Genomic DNA, 18,856 nt, shown 5'->3' on the forward strand with positions numbered 1-18,856 from the left:
AGAGAACTGTCAAGTCAACCTGAGTTTTCACCTTGTAATTGTCCAGACAACCTGAATTCTCACCTTATCACTGTCCAGACAACCTGAGTTCTCACCTAGTAATCCTAACAAGTTTTATCCTCATAAGTACCTTTTTTTAATGTGATTGTTTAAGTAAACAAAATTGGAGTACAATTATTTTATTTGAGAGTATTTGTTGATCCGTGAATAGTGTTTAGAAAAGTATATAGGCTTTTTATAATAGTAGGAAGTGGAAATACTTTTGTCTACTTCCTTGATGGGAAAACTCCATCTTCCTGAAGCAAATAATGGAGTTTATTATTTCTTGTGAGAAAGAATGATTCTGAGTCTTTAATATTCAGACCTTAGAATTATTAACTAAAATGTCATTCTGTTTTATCTCAATTGCAGTTACTGGGAAAATGAACACCTTGATTAACCAGAAATCAAATAGACCATTTCACTGTAATTCATTGTCAATAGCATTTGTACTTGCTGAAACTTTATTTTTCTTTTTGAGATACTTTGGTATTAATTTAAAAAGAAAACCACAAAAGAGAAGATAAGCCTCTGTGAAACGTGATCAGGTCGTTCATATAAGATGCATCTTTAGAAATACAACATTGATTCCAGCTTTTACAGCTGAATATCTAATAGTAGTAACAAATTAAGGAACATCTTTTAATTGTAAATGTCACTGTAAGAATTTATATGGTTAAAGTCATTTGCTTGGAACAGAAACTAGTCTGGAATTTTCAATAGATTTCACATTCTTTTTTTTTTTTTTGTAATTAAAGATTTTTATTTAGAGTTTTGAATTTCAAATTTTATCCTTCCCTCCCTCCTCTCCTTGAGATGGTAAGCAATCAGATATAGGTTACATATGTGCAATTTTGTGAAACATTTTCATTTTAGTTGTATTTGTACAAGACTTTTGGAGTAAAAGGGGAAAAGTGAAAAATAGCATAGTATTCATATTCTTAACATCACAACTTATATTTATATTACACTTTCAATTGTTACTTCCCCTTAGCCATGTTAGGACTGACATAAAAGGAAAACATCATACTGAACTTCTTTGATGATGCTACATCATACATTAAACTCTTTATTTGTCAAAATCCAAATGACAAAAATATTCAGATAACTACTATTCATCTCATAGTATTCTGCAGTGAAATTTATGCTTGTAATGATGCAATGAAATTGCATTTGGATGTTATTTATACTTTATTCTTTATGACCATAGAACTAGAATTAGAAAATACCTCAAAGGTCATTGCATGTTGGAAATAGTGCATTAGTGTTCTCTAACTCCAAATCCAGGACACTTTTTTCACTGTACCATGCTCTTAATTCTTAAAAATAAATAAAAATCTGCATGATACATGTGTTAACACTTGATTAATCAGAATGTTAAATTAAGTTATTCTGTTTCTCAACCATTCTGAATAATGAGTTTACTATCTATAATTTGAGTGGCCATGGGCAAGTTGCTTTATTTTGTGTTTCTTTTTCCTCATTTCTAAAGTGAAGGTTTTAAAGTAAATTACCTTTGAAATGTCCCTTAGAAACCACTCAAAATTAAGAAGGTTTCACATGCAAGGACATAGAGAAATTATGGTCCCTTCTATTTCCTGAACAAGATGTTTGACAGCTTGATATGTGATTCTTTGGATATTGATTTTACATAAATCCCTTTAAATAATCAAATTTCAAAAGTCATCTCAAATAGGAATTTCAAGTTGGAATCAAAATATTGAAAGAAACCTCCTTTTCCCTCCATGGAGTTAAGGATAAGCTATAGAGGGAAGATGCCTGCTGTATTTCATTTCTTTCTTGGCTAGTTAGCATTCTGCTTGTTTAGTCTCATAAACACTACACCCCTCTTCTTTTTCTTCTTTGTACTAGCCACCCCAAAAAAAGATAATACAATTTTTAGTATTTTTGAAGAATCTTAACATTTTCATTTTGTTTATCCATTGGTAAACTTAAATGAAACATGCTTCTCCAAGACACTGAGGTGTGAAATAAACTCTTAACTCAGGATGAAGGGGGTAGAGAGGAACCCACAAATAATAGAGTTTTCCCCCTAAATTTTAGAGTAGCTTTATTGCATTATCTGGGGATAGAAGTAATGTCAATAAAAATTGGATCAATGGAAATATAAGCCTTTAAGTTTTTCCAGTATAGCCTTAAGAAGATTCTCTTCCTGTTTCTGTCTAGAAATTTGCAGTTATTTAGAGGTGTTATGATCATGTTTGTATATGGAGCTTCCTTGTGATTAGAGCAATATACATAGCAAGTCTAGACGTTGTAGGACTGAAAATTTTAAAAACCTCTCTTTACTTTTTTGTACTATTAAAATTTGGTAGTATAGAACATCACATTATATAACTTAAGCATGTTGTGCATTTTACCTGGCCTTGTAATTTTCATATCTGGCTACATTATTTATAAATATTAGACATCCATATAACTAGTAACTTTTTGATAGTTTAAAGCATTTTCATTGCTATAAAGTTTTAATGCTTTTTAAATTTCAGTTTCAGTTTTTAAATAAAAGATCCCTTAACAAAGACAAGATTTGAGGAATGATAATGTAGTGTATATTATAGAAAACACACCAAAATTCACATTTAAGGCTTTCAGAAAGCTCGAGTTCCTTTAAAAAAAAAAAAAAAAAAAAAAAAAGGAAGAAGAAGAAGAATTGACTTGAGAGGGGGAACAGTAAAATTGCTGAAAATGAGATGGAAAAAGCCTGTAGAAAGAAACAATTATGAGGCTTGTATTTAATCCCTTTTTATTTTCCTAAACTTCAGTCATGTCAGTTATCTGGCCATAGTGCTTACATTACTTAATTAGGACAGTTGAGACAGCAATGGGAATAGAAGCTGCCTGCCTAGTGAAAATGTAACAATTTAAAACCTATCACACTCTCATATGAATTGGGTAGATGGAGATAAAGCCTATTAAGGACCTCATTCAAGGAGAAGCACTTGACATTGATCACTTGTGAAAAGGAATTTTTTTCCCTACCCCAAAACACATTTTCATGTGTTTGTACATAGAAACTCCAAGCATTGGTACATCTGATCATCAGCTTGTGGAATTACTAACACTGAGCTGCCTTGAAGGAACGGACAAGGTTATTAACTTTGGCAGGAAATGGAAATTTGTCTTTAATATACATGTGAAATTGAATTGTCTGTAGCACGAAGCTTTGGAGATTACCCATGCAAAATGAGAAAACGATCTAAATTTAAAATTGGCCTCAGTACAGTGGAAAGTAATTTTGTAGGCTGTGTTCTTCCTGCATTGAAATCTGTACAGAGATGGGCTCTATTAATTTAGACTTAAACACAGAACCTGTGTCTTCTTAGAAATGGTTAATGAGATGGAAAGTGTACCATAAGGAGAAAAATGAGAATTCTAGAAATGCTTCAGGCGAGTAAGTTCTCTATGTCTTAGCCTTTGAGTCTGCAGTGAGACCAATTGGCTTTAGAAAGGAGGTTCTCCCTACTGTGACAGGCATTTGGAATAAGGAAATCCTGATGATTCCTCACAATTTTATATGACGGTCTGAAGACCACAAAGGGGAGTAGAGAAGCTAAGAGACAGAGCCTCTGACACAGCTTTTATAATGTCAATGCTGATATGGCTGAGTGCCTATAGGAAAGAGCCGGGGGAAGTAGAATATACGTTCCCAGAGAATGAATAACTTTTATGTGTTTCTTAAAAGACCTGCCTATAGCAAACAAGAAGACAGGATAGGAGAGCAAAATATTTCTCTTTATTATTATGAAAGAAAATCATCTTCCTCCTGAAGATAAAGTGAGCTCTTCCTATCTACAATGCATCAAGCTAGTTTCCCTGTTTTTGCTCACCAATTCCTGATTATTTGCACATGGAGTTCAGCTGACTGTTTAATTACTAACAAGTTCAGCTGTCTGTTTAATTACTGACAAGTTGTTGAGAGGTAGCAAGACATAGTGTAGAGATCTGACATTGTATCCCAGAAGACCTGGGTCCAAGTCTCTGATACATACTGGCTGTTTAACCTCAAGCAAATTAATGAAGCTCTCAGTGTCCCCCAGACAGCTGTAAAAAATAAAGACAATATGGTGATGTGCATTCGTAGAGGGAGTTTCCTCATCAAGAGTTCATCACATTTTTGAAATGTCAAGTGAATTAAGAAAAAAGTGTTGGTGCACTAGTCACTGTGAAGGTAAAGATCAGTAATTTTGCCTTTCTCAGTGAGGGGCAACCTGAAGTCATTAAAAGAGCAGCTCTGACACTTAACTACTTTATGACTTAAATGTCTCAGGTTCTCTGTTTCTTCATCTGTAAAATGAGAGTTGGATAAGATAATCTCTGTTTTCTAAGCATTCTAAATTCTGTGGGACTTACTAGCATTCAGTCCCTGAGCTTAAACTGAGCACTAGTTTACCCTTATAATCTGTTTCCTTGTCAAATGGGGATATTAGCTTATACTGTTAATCTTACAATTTGGTTGTGAGGAAAATTATTTGTGAACTATAGAATGTATTTTAATTGATTTTTTATTCATTACTATCAACCAACTTCTTTAATTCAGTTATTTGGCAAATTTTTATGGAGTGTTTTGTGTACTAGTTATTATGGCAATGATAAAAGGATGTACAATTAGTTGTTTCATTCTGTTTTGAACAAGAAAAAGGAAGGGAGAGGGAATAAGCATTAACATAATGCACTGTGCTAAGCATTTTATAGATTTTCTCCCAAGTGATCCTTCTAACCACCCTATGAGGAAAATGCTGTTATCTCCATTTTACAGTTGAAGGAACTGAGGTTAAATGATTTGCCCAGAGTCACACAGCTAGTAAGTATCTGATTCTGGACCTGAACTCGTCATTCTGACCCAAGACCCACGACCCACCTGCCTGCCTCTGTTAGATAGTATACCAAAAGACAGCCTCAGTTGGCCCTTCCTTATCTTAATAAATATTTCCTTTCCAGGCATTGCTCTTCTGTACTTACATCTCTATGAAGTATATGGCGACCCAGTCTACCTACAAATGTCCCATGAATACGTAAAAAAGAGCTTAAATACTCTGACCAAGCGCACCATCACCTTCCTTTGTGGGGATGCTGGCCCCTTAGCGATAGGAGCTGTGGTGTACCACAAGATGGGGAATGAGAAACAGGTAGAGGACTGCCTTACTCGGTAAGTTTCTTTGGGGAGAGGATTATCTTGATATAAAATGCACTCATTTTACCTGTGTAATCAGAATTAAATCAAGAATATTCTAAGGAACATTACTTTTTATGTATAAAAGTCCTTTTTTTCCAGTATTCCTATTATGATCATCTGAGTAATGTGTACAATTCCCTTATTGTATTTAGGATTTAAGGCTATAATTTCAGTTTCATAGCAAGTTATCTTGATATTAGTATGCTCAAAGTTTAGCAGCCATTCAGTGATAGTCCTAACAGAAGAACTAAACCTCTTCACTCTGAATCCATTTGGGAAGCTTCCCTGTGTGTTACCAGCTATTGCAGGTGAAAAAATACTGATTATTCTTAGTTATTAGCATGTTTTCCTTTTGTTAAAGCTGAATTGCCCAACTTTAACTAACAAAGAATACTATTTCATGTCCAATGCAATTTCATTTTCGGCTAAGCAAGTTCAGAGTGCTTTGGAAACTTTTTTTTTTTTTTTTTTTGATGACTTCTCATAGATTAAATAATAACAAATGAAGTAAGCCCAGCATTATATTTCAATTTTAGTATGGCCACTATAGTCATAAACACTTTTAATCAAATGTTAATCCATCTCTCTTTTTTTAAAACATTTTTCTTCAATTATAGTATAAAATGTAGATATGTGATAGGAACATTCATTATGATAGCAGCATTTCTTTTCTCAGTTTTTAAGACTTTGTATCAGAGAAAATAAGAATTTGAAAAATATATAAATTATGTATAATTCCTTCTCATTAACAAAGCCATAAATTCATTTTATCCCAAAGTGTCCATAGCATGAGAACTGTACTTGATCTTACTGCTTTTATTACCACAAAAGAAAACTTGAGTTTTTTCTTCTTATGCACCAAACCACCTTCCCCTCTGGTCTTTCCTTTCCGTTACTCTTCTTTTGCTTTCTCTTGGTTCTCATCATCTAGTGTGTCATACAACAATCCTTTGATGAAATAAATTTATCTCTCAACTCACCATCACACCCTGAGCACACCTTCTGAGGTGTCTTAAAGAAACAGCCTTTTGGGAGTGAATAATTTTAGAATGTTAACATCTTGGTGTTAACATCATGGTGAATATGTGCCTATTTTGGAGCCTTATATTACTTTAAACAAAAAGTATCATTAAGGAGCACCAGATGTTCTGAGTTTATACTATGCCCATTTTTACTGTTTTTAACTCCTCCTACCCAGAGATCTCAAAAGGTGTCCCCCAAATGAATGTAATTTATCATCATTTTATAATCAGGGAAGTGATTTATTCTTAATTTATTATAAACTATTTTGAAGATGATCTAGAACTTTTACTTTCTAGTTTTGTACAAAAAGGATAATAGGGAATCTCCTTTATAGTATGATGTGTCTAGAAAAGGCTTCTCAGAAAAACTTGCTAAGATGATTTCCTTGTACAGTCCAAAATTTCCTCTAAACAACTTAACACTCTAAAAACTGTCTGAGAGATGGCAAATGAAATTGGTTTTTATGCTTTTATTTTTCCTTCAATGCTATTTCTTCATTGCTTTATTCCCTGTAATAAAGTCTTGTGTTATAATCAATATCACCAACATTTCAAAACAAATAAATAGAAAAGCAAATATCTACTTCTGAATTCTAAAGTTTCCAAAACACTTAAAATATCCATTATGCTTTATAAATGCCATTATCTCTTCAGTTTATCGTCATTGTACAAAATATAAAACATTCAGTTAAAAGAAAACATTGCCTTTAATGATCATTGAACCGAATTGATGAATTTCGTGACTTGAATTCATATCCAACAAGTATGAAATATTTGTGTTTTCTCCAAAAGTATACAGTATAATTTTAATGGGATACTATCCTTTATTATAATATATTTAAAGAGAATTCGCTTCTTTGTTGAACTTTGATAAGACAGAGAATTTTATCAGAATTCTAATTCTGTACTGCCATCTATTGGCAGTTATTAAGCTCACAGCCCTGGGATAACAGTCTTTGTTTAAAAAAAAAAAAATTCTGAGGGAAAAAGAATAACACTTGAAACTTAGAAACTCACTACAGGGTTTCATTGAAGTCCTCAACAATATGATCGATTATGTTGGCAAAAATAGAAAGTAAACTGATTTATTAAAAACATTTTTCTGCAAGGCATTTTTTCTCTCCTTGAGGGATTTTGATGATATAGAAAGTATTAATTCACTCTGGATTTTGGTGAAACCTTGCTTACCACTTGTTATTTTCATTTGTGCAATTTAATGCAATATCATAGAATCATAGTAATAGATAATAATAATAAAGAAACCTTAGTAGAGATCACCTAGTCTGTCCCCTTCACTCATTACATACAATTTGCATGAGGAAACTTGAGTTTATAGAAGCACACGAATTGTCCAGAGTTACAGGGTTCTAGTCTCTCTTGCTTATTATCTCAGGAAAGGTTAAGAGAAGAGGTAGAATTTAGAATTCAAAACTTTATTTTTACATATAATTGAAAGGGAAATAAAATAAAATAATTATTTTTAAAAGCATTCAGTATTATTGAATTAAAAGACACAAGAAAACCTAGAATTCACAGATCTCACGGAAGGAAAGTTTCATATTCCTGAAGAATTCTATAAAGCTGGAAGATGTCACTTTTTCCCTAAAACATTATTTATGTCCTAAAATGTCGGTCATAAGATTTTATGAAAAAATTTAGTGAAAAAAATAATCCATATTTTTATAAGGAACTTCTGTGAAACTGGTAGAAAAGTGGAATTTTATGAAGTATTTGGATGAAGTTCATTTGACTTAACTGCTATTGGAGTAAAATTACCATCAAAAAATATCATGGGATGTTCTGAGAGAAAGGAATAAAAAAGACCTTAGATGCCAGTATCTAGAAACAGCTATAGAACGATTGTGTACATGCAAATTGTAAACATTTGACTTGGTGTTTGGAGCCATTTTTTTCTATAGCCAGAAGAATAAGCCTCATTATTAGGATTTGCCTTAAAGACCATATAAAGTATTTCAGATAACTGGACTCCTTGAGTAGCCTATTTATTGACTTTTGCATAAAACTATACTAGTAGTCCCTGTGCAACCTTGACCCATTTACAAAATCTTTTAAAAGGCATTATACTAAAGTTTGGGGCTTTTTAATACTAATTTAAGCTTTTTATTTTTCAAAAGATGTAATGTGCTCTCCTGGCAGTTACAATTACTAGTCTGTTCTAGACCCACCAGAGTACCTTTGACCACTGTCCTTTGCAGTGTGAGCTCTACCTGGCTCGCCTCCTCTGAGGCCTTCTAAGGTCTCTGGCCACAATCTCTTGAATCTATAGCTTAGTAACCGGTAGCGCACTCAAGAACAACCACATGTAATCTTAAAAGCCTTTATTACACCTACGCACATAATGCCCTAACTGATGCCCTGACTTGTTGGTTCCCTGGTGAACACCTGGTCAGAAGACCCATGTGTTCACTACCAAAATCCTTACCTCTTTCGGCTACCCATCTTGGCTTGGCCCAGGCTAGGAGCCAGGGTGAACAGCAGGAGATTAAAGAGGCCAGTTGCTGCCTGCAGTGGGCTTATATAGGGCCTGTGAGGTCACACACACAGCCAATCAGCGAGAGAGTCACCCATTACGAAGCTATCTCAATATGGCCAGGATCCCGCCCAAGGGCAGTCCTAATATCCACAGAAATTTCTGGGCCTCAATCCCGATGCACTGTGTCCGCCCATTTAAAGGGCCCTTACAATTCCCTTTCTCTTGTTTTGCGGGAACCGCACATCTCACCAAGCTAAACTTTTAGCACCAGCTATAGTTCACTTGGTCCATGAGATGACAGAGTGTTATGCCCAAAGAGGTACAAAGCAGCAGATCAGTAAACAGAAGTATGACAATGAGAACCAGGCTCAACAGTGGCCCAAATGTTCAACCCATTCATCAAAGTCATACTCGAGATAATAGGCCAAAGAGATTGGATGCCAATGAGGTAGGATGTCAACACTGAGGTGGGAAGTCAACAAGGTAAAACATCACAATTCTAGTTAACAAATATCAGTAGGTAGGTTGTCACAATTCTAGTTACATTTATCACAGTTCTAGACCAATTCTAGTTTCTTACAATTTTCTGTTGCACTTTTCACACTCCTAGAACAATTCTAGCTTATCATAATTCTCAATTGCACTTGTCACAATCCTAGAACAATTCTAGTTTATCACAATTCTCAATTGCACTTTTCACAATTCTAGAACAATTCTAGCTTATCACAATTCTCTATTGCACTTTTCACAATCCTAGAGCAATTCTAGCTTATCACAATTCTCTATTGCACTTTTCACAATTCTAGAACAATTCTAGTTTCACAGGTGCACATAAGCAGTCATGTCCAGTAACATTGTCTCAATAACAATGGCAGGTGGGTGTGTTGGTTTTTCACCCACTAATTTAAAAGCATAGTCCTTCAATAGAAAGCATAGGGCAAAGCCTCTTCCCAGGCCACCATATGGCAAGTGACCACGGGAGAAGCAAGCAGGCCCATTGTCCATTTACAGTCTTTATATTGCGTATCACCCAAAACAGTCCATTTCAGCTGCAACACTGGAACCGTGTCTGCTGTCTCTGGTGTCTCGGTCAGGAGGGGCATCGCTGCCATCAGCGTCTGAAGGGCTGCTGACATCTGGCTGGTCTCTCTGGACTGTTGTCTGGTCCTTCTCTTGGATCCCCAGGTTACAAATGTCTCTGGTGGGGATGAACTCTGCTGCTGGATCTGCACCTAGGAAGGAATGTCCCCGGGGCCCAACTTGGGCCTTTCCAAATGCCATCCAGGCCTTTCCACATCACAGTGGAAACAAAGTTGTTGTCAAAAAGATCAAAAGTCAGACAAAAGTCAGTCTGTCACTTAGCTGCACTTTCTGTGTATGCCCGAAGTGCATTGCTAAGGTAAAAGGCAAAGAATTTAAAAATGTAAAACCAAAATAGATTAAAAATATAAAACCAAAATAACTTTAAAATGTAAAATCAAAATACTTTGAAGATGTAAAATCAAAAGTGTTTAAAAATGTAAAATCAAAATTTAAAATTGTAAGCAATCACATATCCCAAAATTCCCTTCTCTTGTTTAGAAGAGATCTTGGGGATAGTCTGTGCAGTAATGACTTTACTAGAACACTCTGGCTATATCCCTGAATTCTTTTGCCTAAAAATCAAAGTTTGAGTTTCTGATACCGAATTGTACTCCAGGAGTGTGAATCAATAAATCTGATATTTTCCTCCTGGGTCAAAGATCACACACTGTCTATTTATTCTAGTGATTAAAACAGCAATTTTCCAACCCATTCTAGACATAAACACTGTTTTATAAGTACCCGTAGGGGGTTGGGAAATCAAGCTCACCTGTGGAAGTGGAAAATCCACGAGGTAAGAAAAGAGGAGTTTCAACTCTCCAAAGACGATCCTAGCAGTTTTACAAGTATAAAACTCCACTCTCTCTAACTGCAAGGTCTTATCCCTGTAAGGTTTCTTAGAAATTAACTGAACTGTATTTTCAAAACTTTTCTGATTATACTCAATACCCCACAATTCCTTTTTGCCTTGGGGCATAAAGCCTACTCCTGTCCTTTGAAATGAAGACACAGGAGTTTTGAATGGATTAATGGGCAGTGCTGATGATATTATCGCCCTTCCTTTTCCTCCTCCCCCTTCTCCCTTGGCCCAAGAAGGTGAGGCAGAGGGAAGAAGAATTGGAAAATTCCCCAAAGGCTGATTTAAAATCAAACCTGAGCTTTGCACATAAAAAGAACTAAACTTCTTCTCAATGGAAGAGTAATCAATACATTCCTTAAAACAACAATGCAGGAGGTAAACCAACAAAACGCTAAGAAGAATTTCTACAACTGAAGTCCATGTGATTCGTTTATTTCCTTCCTTAGTTTCTGCCACTGGTTTGAACTCTTCCTGTTCTATCTGTAGTAACCTAGCTTTTTCTTCTTTCTCTATCTCCATCTGTAGTTTAACCTGCAATTCCAGCAACTCTTGCTGTGGCATTTTATACTCTATACTGTCATACATACGCATTAGCTCTAGGTTGCTCCCTCTCCGAGCTATATCTAATAGGTGTGGGGATAGCCTTTGTGGAGCTTGATTACAAGCTTCCTGCTGTTCTTCAGTGGTGATCTTTGTTAAAAGATCTTCCATCTGGCTCTTTAACCTCTGGATATAAGCATTATGTTCAGCTGTGTCCTTGAGTCTGATCCCAGATTTACCTGGGTCCATATTGCTTCTCTGTCTTCCCTCTTAAGTGGCGTTTCTACCGGATCTTTCAGAATCTTAATTCTGAATATTAAATATTTTCAAAACCTGATAATTCCTGATGCGTCCACCACGTTGGGCGCCATTTGTAATGTGCTCTCCTGGCAGTTACAATTACTAGTCTGTTCTAGACCCACCAGAGTACCTTTGACCACTGTCCTTTGCAGTGTGAGCTCTACCTGGCTCGCCTCCTCTGAGGCCTTCTAAGGTCTCTGGCCACAATCTCTTGAATCTATAGCTTAGTAACCGGTAGCGCACTCAAGAACAACCACATGTAATCTTAAAAGCCTTTATTACACCTACGCACATAATGCCCTAACTGATGCCCTGACTTGTTGGTTCCCTGGTGAACACCTGGTCAGAAGACCCATGTGTTCACTACCAAAATCCTTACCTCTTTCGGCTACCCATCTTGGCTTGGCCCAGGCTAGGAGCCAGGGTGAACAGCAGGAGATTAAAGAGGCCAGTTGCTGCCTGCAGTGGGCTTATATAGGGCCTGTGAGGTCACACACACAGCCAATCAGCGAGAGAGTCACCCATTACGAAGCTATCTCAATATGGCCAGGATCCCGCCCAAGGGCAGTCCTAATATCCACAGAAATTTCTGGGCCTCAATCCCGATGCACTGTGTCCGCCCATTTAAAGGGCCCTTACAAAAAGACATGCAAAGATAGTTTTCAGCATCTATCCTTGCAAAACGTGTTTCAAATTTTTCTGCCTCCCTTCCCCCATCCCTCCTCCCTTAAATAGCTTATTTTCACATTTTATCATGCTGCACAAAGAAAATCAGATCAAAAGAAAACAATAAAAATAAAAAAGCAGGAAACCAACAACAATAAAAAGGTGAAAATTCTGTGCTATGATCCATATTCAGTCCTTACATTTTTCCCTCTGGCTGCAGATAGCTTTCTCCATCCCAAGTCCATTGGAACTGGCTGGAATCACTCCATTGTTAAATTGATCATCACATAATCTTGCTGTTGCTGTGTACAATGTTCTCTCAGTTCTACTCACTTCCCTTACCCTCAGTTGATGTAAGTCTCTCCAAGCCTCTCTGAAATCATCCTGCTGGTCGTTTCTTACAGAACAATAGTATTCCATTACATTCACATACCAGAACTTATTTAGCCATTCTCCAATTGATGGGCATCCACTCAGTTTCCAATTTCTAGCCATTACAAAAAGGGCTGCCACAAACAATTTTCACGCATGTGGGTCCCTTTCCCTTCTTTATTATCTCTTTGGGATATAAGCCCAGTAGAAACACTGCTGGGTCAAAGGGTATGCAGTTTGATAGACCTTGGGCATAGTTCCAAACTGTTCTCCAGAAGGGTTGGATCAGTTCACAACTCCACCAACAATGTATTAGTGTCCCAGTTTTCCCACATCCCCTCCAACATTTATCATTTTCTTTCCCTGTCATCTTAGTTAATCTGAAGAGGTATGAAGTGTATAACAAAGTTTTTACTGAGAATACAAATATTTTTTCAACCTTACTCTCAAATGCTTGTTATGATTACATCTCCACTTTCATACATACAATAAAAATATATTTAAGATGTTATAATACTCATATTATTGTCATACCTCAGTGCTAGAATCCTGCCTGTGCATAAATTTTTGATGTGTCTTTATAGCTCTCCTAGTTTCACTCTTTGATGCCATTGTGAGAATTGGCATCCCCGAAATGCATGATTTAGAATGATCTCTTGAGTACAAACAGAAGGAATCTGTGAAATATAAAATGAAAATCTTTGACAAAGAAGCCATTTAAATTAACCTCTTTAATTTATAGGTGAGAAAACTGAACATTTAGAGGGGATAAGTGACTTTTCTAGAATTACTGCTAATTTGTGGTAGAATTACAAGACTCCTAAACCTTGTTCAGTACTATGCTTTTTCCAGTACCTCAAGCTGATGTTGCCTTTTTAAATTTTCTCTCTTGCTTTGAGAGTTTTAAAGAAATATTTTTGCATTGTGTGATTTTTAGAGTCAGTTTCCCTTTGTAAGTTGGAAATGGCAATGGGGGAGTCACCTCAAAGAATCTGACAACTCTGATGGAGATGAAAGCAAGTCTTTCTTCTATAAGATTTTTTTTTTAATTGCAGAGTCAGGAAGACTCATCCCTCTTGAGTTCAAATGTAGCCTCAATCTCTTACTAGATGTGTGATCCTGGGAAAGTCACTTAACCCTGTTTGCCTCAGTTTCTTCATCTGTAAAATGAGCTGAAGAAGGAAATGGCAAACCACTCCAGTAGCTCTGCCAAGAAAACCCCCAAAGAGTCAGAAGAGCTGAACATGACTGAATAGCAACAAAACATGATGCAATATTCAAATATATTGCTTCAAGTTAAGTATCAAGATAGACCAACTCTTAAATTTAAAAAAAAGTATAAGTTGGTTAAATCAATTTATTCTGTTTTAGCAGGTAGTAGAGTGCATAAAAGTATTGGAGTTAGGAATGCCTGGATTTGTATTCTGTCCAGACATTGACTAGTTATGTGAACTCTGGGCAAGTTATTTAGCTTCTCAGTCTCAAATTTCTAATCAAAAAGGGCTTATGATAGCTCCTACCTCAGGAGGTGGTTGTGAGCATCAAATGAAATAATGTATGTAAAGTGCTTTGTAAACTTTAAAGCACTGTATTAATGTAGCTGATAGTATTAATTGTTAGTATTAGCATATAACATGTTTGGAATATTTGTCAGTTAAAATAAGAATTAACTGGATCCTTCTTTAGAACCCCATTCAGTCTTGGTATTTTTGTTTAATTTGTTATGAACCATTTCCTCTATGAATTCTTTTCTCTAAGAAGTTTTACCATCCCAATAGACAAGCTGCTCTCCAAAAGCAATGCATTTGGAAGTCAATTTTCTTAATTAAAAAAAAAAGTATTAAAGTCTTTTAAGAGAATTTTTAAAATAGCATAATATAGATTCTGCTTTGTCCACTTTATTTAGAAATTGAATTATACAAGCCATTCTTCAATTGATAAATGGTCAAAGGATATGAACAATTTTCAGATGATGAAATTGAAACTATGTCTACTTATATGAAAGTATTCCCAATCAGTATTGATCAGAGAAATACAAATTAAGATAACTGAAATACCACCACACACCTGTCAGATTGGCTAAGATGACAGGAAAAAATAATGATGAATATTGAAGGGAAGGGAATGTAGGAAAACTGGGACACATTCATTGTTGGTGGAGTTGTGAACGAGTCTAACCATTCTGGAGAGCAATCTGGAATTATGCCTAAAAAGTAATCAAACTTTGCATACCCTTTGATCCATCAGTGTTACTACTGGGCTTATATCTCAAAGAGATACTAAAGAAGGGAAAGGGATCTGTATGTGCCAAAATGTTTGTGGCAGCCCTTTTTGTAGTGGCCAGAGACTGGAAACTGAATGGATGCCCATCAATTGGAGAATGGCTGAATAAATCGTGGTATATGAATGTTATGGAATATTATTGTTCTGTAAGAAATGACCAGCAGGATGACTTCAGAGAGGCTTGGAGAGACTTACATCAACTGATGCTGAGTGAAATGAGCAGACCCAGGAGATTATACACTTCAACAATGATACTGTATGAGGATGTATTCTGATGGAAGTGGATTTCTTAGACAAAGAGAAGATCTAATTTAGTTCCAATTGACCAGTGATGGACAGAATCAGCTACACCCAGAGAAGGAACACTGGGAAATGAGTATAAACTGTTTGCATTTTTGTTTTTCTTCCCAAGTTATTTTTACCTTCTGAATCAAATTCTTCCTGTGCAACAAGAAAACTGTTCAGTTCTACACACATATATTGTATCTAGGATATACTATCACATATTTAACATGTATAAGACTGCCTGCCATCTAAGGGAGAGGGAATGGAGGGGGAGGGAGGGGAAAAGTCAGAATAGAAGTGAGTACAAAGGATAATGTAAAAAAATTACCCATGCATATGTACTATCAATAAAAAGAAATTGAATTATAAGAGATTTTAGCATCTAGGATCAGCTAAAAGGAACTTGAGACATCTTGTCATCTGAACCTCTCATTTTACGAATAAGGAAACATAGTCCTCTAGAAGTAAAGTGATTTCCTATAAAACCATTTTCATAATTTCCTAAGGATAGCAGTAATCTGCTTTTTACAAAGCTTAGGGATAAGAAATTGCCTACAAAATAAAATATGTATATTGTTATTAGAGTTTTATGATGACATCAGAGTTCTTTATTGATGTGTGTGTGTTACCCAAATGATAAGTAAAATAGGAAAATACCCTGGAATCTTGATTTTTAAAAAATTGTATAATTCAGTGTAAGGAAATTCAACTTATATGGTTATTAATTTCCTCCAAGAGGGAAGTTAGCTATTGAAATATCAGAAGTAATTCATTTTAAGGCATCCTCATCTTTAGAATGTACATCAAGGACAGATTTTTTTTTTAATTTTTTAAATTTAAATATTTAATAATAAATAAAAATTTCCCAGTCACCAATGGAGTGAAAGTAGGAGCTCTGTGCTTGCTCATATGCTTTTTGAAAAGCATGATAATTTTCAGCTATATTAGAAGCCTTCAGAGAGATTGAAAATGACAAGATCAGCTACTACACTGTTGAAATTATTTAGCTTGAAGACTACATAACAATACTAAAGTGGAAAGAGATTTGATATGTGACTCTTTGTTTGCAGATGATTGTGCACTTAATGCAGCCTCTGAGAATGAGATGCAACCAAGTATGAATAGGCTCTCTGTATCATGTGCTAATTTTGGCCTAACAGTTAAAAGCAAAAAAACCAGTTGTCCATCGGCCAACATCACACCACATCCATATATTTAACCATTGGTTATAGCAGAGTGCTGTGGATAAGTTAACTCATCTTGGTTCGATACATTTTTGGGGGATGCACACGTAGATAGGATATTGTGTTTGTATATATACATAAATTATGTGGTTGATGAATGCATTGCCAGAACTAGTTTAATGTGTGGAAGACTCCAAAGGAAAATGTGGGAGAGCAGAGGCATTAACTGCCGACCAAACTGAAGGGCTACAGAGCTGTTGTGCTAACCTCATTATTGGATGGCTCTGAAACCTGGGCAGTCTACCCATGCCATGCTAGGAAACTGAATCACTTTCATTTGAATTGTTTTAGAAAGATTCTGAAGATCACTTGGCAAGATTAGCACTGAACAGTGAGGTCCTTTCTTTAGCTGAACCACATTCAAACTGCTTCGGAGAGTTAACTCCAATTGGCTGGCCCCCATTGTTTGAATACCAAACATACATTTACCTAAAAGACTATTTTATTGAGAACTTGCACAAGAAAGTAGTCCCATGGAAGCCAGAAGAAATGTTGATACAAGGACACTAACGATCTCTCTGAAGAACTTTGAAGTTGATTTGAGACATGGGTAGCACTGACACAGAACCACACCACCCTTCATGCTGACATCAAAGAAGGCACTGTGCTTTATGAGCTAAGCAGAATTGCAGTAGCTCAAAGGAAATTTAGAGACATTCCCACTCCTAAATTCTGTGTGCATTGTGGTAGAGCCTTCCACGCTCAGAAACACCTTGGCCCAACAGAATGATGTCATTTTGGCCCCTTTCAGGGGGAAAAAAGACAACCACCATAATGAAATAGAAAATGGATCTGTTATTTCATTTAAGAATCTTTGTGTAAGGAAAATCCCTCTGCCAATACAGATCGGCACCACATTTGCAAGGAGAGTTTACCTCTTAGACAACTACCCAAGTGTGTGTCAGAGATAGGATAACTTCTTAAGACTGGCTTTCTGTCCACTCCACCCTGCTGTCTCTTCCTTCTTGGGAACAGTTAGATATAGCTTCATTTCCCAGAGTCTGATGAAGATGGGAATCACAGGAGGTAAAGCAGAAGTATATAACTCCTTTGTATACTTTTGCACAAGTCAGTATTCTAATATTACTAGAATACTGGTGCTTTGTATTCAATTCACAAATTGCAGTTAGTTAAGGTGTATGTAGCCATGTTCTCTTTTCCCTTGAAAAACCCAAACAGGACCAATTACAGAGCTTTATTTACATGTCTGTCTTTACATTCCACCCAATTCCCTTTCATGTATCCTTTTGTTTTCAGTCTTGTTCAGCTGAGTAAGCTTGACCCCCGAGCTCCTGATGAAATGCTCTATGGACGAATGGGCTACATTTATGCTTTGCTTTTTGTGAACAAATACTTTGGACAAGAAAAGATACCTCAGCACCATATTCAGCAGGTACCCAGCTCTCTTACCAATCATTGTTTTTTAAAATTTTTCTTAATGCTTTTTATGGGATCCTCCTATTCACTGTTCTTCTAAAATATGACTTTGCTCCTGTGCAATACTTCGTCTTTCTGAGATGGTGGGATTATCTATAATCTATGAAATTTACACACGTTCAAACAGCATAACATGACATTGAGATCTATGCCAAGTGACAAAAGTGTCATTTCCATTAAAGAATCCATCTCCTTGCAGTGGAGATATTTTTATTCTAATTCAGTTATTCACATTTGGTTCTCCCCTACAGATGTGTGATATGGTAGTATCATCAGGTGAGGGTCTTGCCAGAAAAAGAAACTTCATTTCAAAGACACCACTGATGTATGAATGGTATCAAGAATATTATGTGGGTGCTGCCCATGGACTGGCAGGTATTTACTACTTCTTGATGCAGGTAGGAATGATTAAATTAAGAATTCTTAAGTTTTGTTTTCTTTTTCCCCCATTTTGCAAATCTTGATTAGCAGTTTAGATTTATAGATTCCATGAAAGCATGACTTTGGGATATGATTTAAGTCAATAGGATATTAGTTCCATAATTTTTAAGTGTTGTGTTTTATGCTGAAAAATTATTTCTTTTATTTAAGACACTCATCAAAAGAAGTAAATAGCATTGCTCTACTTTATAATTTTGGCTTTTAAAATACATTTTAATGTCTTTTATTTTTACATCATCATGCATCCTTTCTATTTTTAGAAACTAAAAGAAAAAAGAGGGGGAAAATCAGCATAACCCATCAATACATCAAAAATGTCTGCAAATTTGCACAATGTACAATATATGTAAACCTTTTACCTCTGCAAAAGATTAGATTAGGAGTGTCTTATTTCACTTTTTTGTATTACGTTTTTTTGAGCCTATGCTTGTTCTTTTATAATTTTGAAGCATTCATTTTTGATTTTGGTGTGTGTGTGTTTCATTTTGTTGTAGTCATTGTGTGAATCATTTTCTTGATTCTGCTTACTTCACTCTGTATCAATTCATAAAGATCTCTCCATGCTAATATATTTGTCACATTGACAGTTTCTTATAA

At 35.7% G+C, this 18,856-nt stretch overlaps 1 protein-coding gene across 5 annotated transcripts in view; it reads left to right on the forward strand.

The window, feature by feature from the left end:
• LANCL1 (LanC like glutathione S-transferase 1) overlaps window positions 1-18,856 on the forward strand; it is a 48,311-nt gene that overhangs the window by 20,963 nt on the left and 8,492 nt on the right. For all 5 annotated transcript variants that reach the window (XM_074298802.1, XM_074298803.1, XM_074298805.1 and 2 more), the window contains 3 exons: window positions 4,999-5,206; window positions 17,639-17,774; window positions 18,070-18,216. In XM_074298802.1, the coding sequence (XP_074154903.1) occupies window positions 4,999-5,206; window positions 17,639-17,774; window positions 18,070-18,216 (491 nt within the window). The remainder of the gene's footprint in view (window positions 1-4,998; window positions 5,207-17,638; window positions 17,775-18,069; window positions 18,217-18,856) is intronic.

Source organism: Sminthopsis crassicaudata, chromosome 3 (assembly GCF_048593235.1).
Source record: "Sminthopsis crassicaudata isolate SCR6 chromosome 3, ASM4859323v1, whole genome shotgun sequence".
Lineage (NCBI taxonomy): Eukaryota > Metazoa > Chordata > Mammalia > Dasyuromorphia > Dasyuridae > Sminthopsis > Sminthopsis crassicaudata.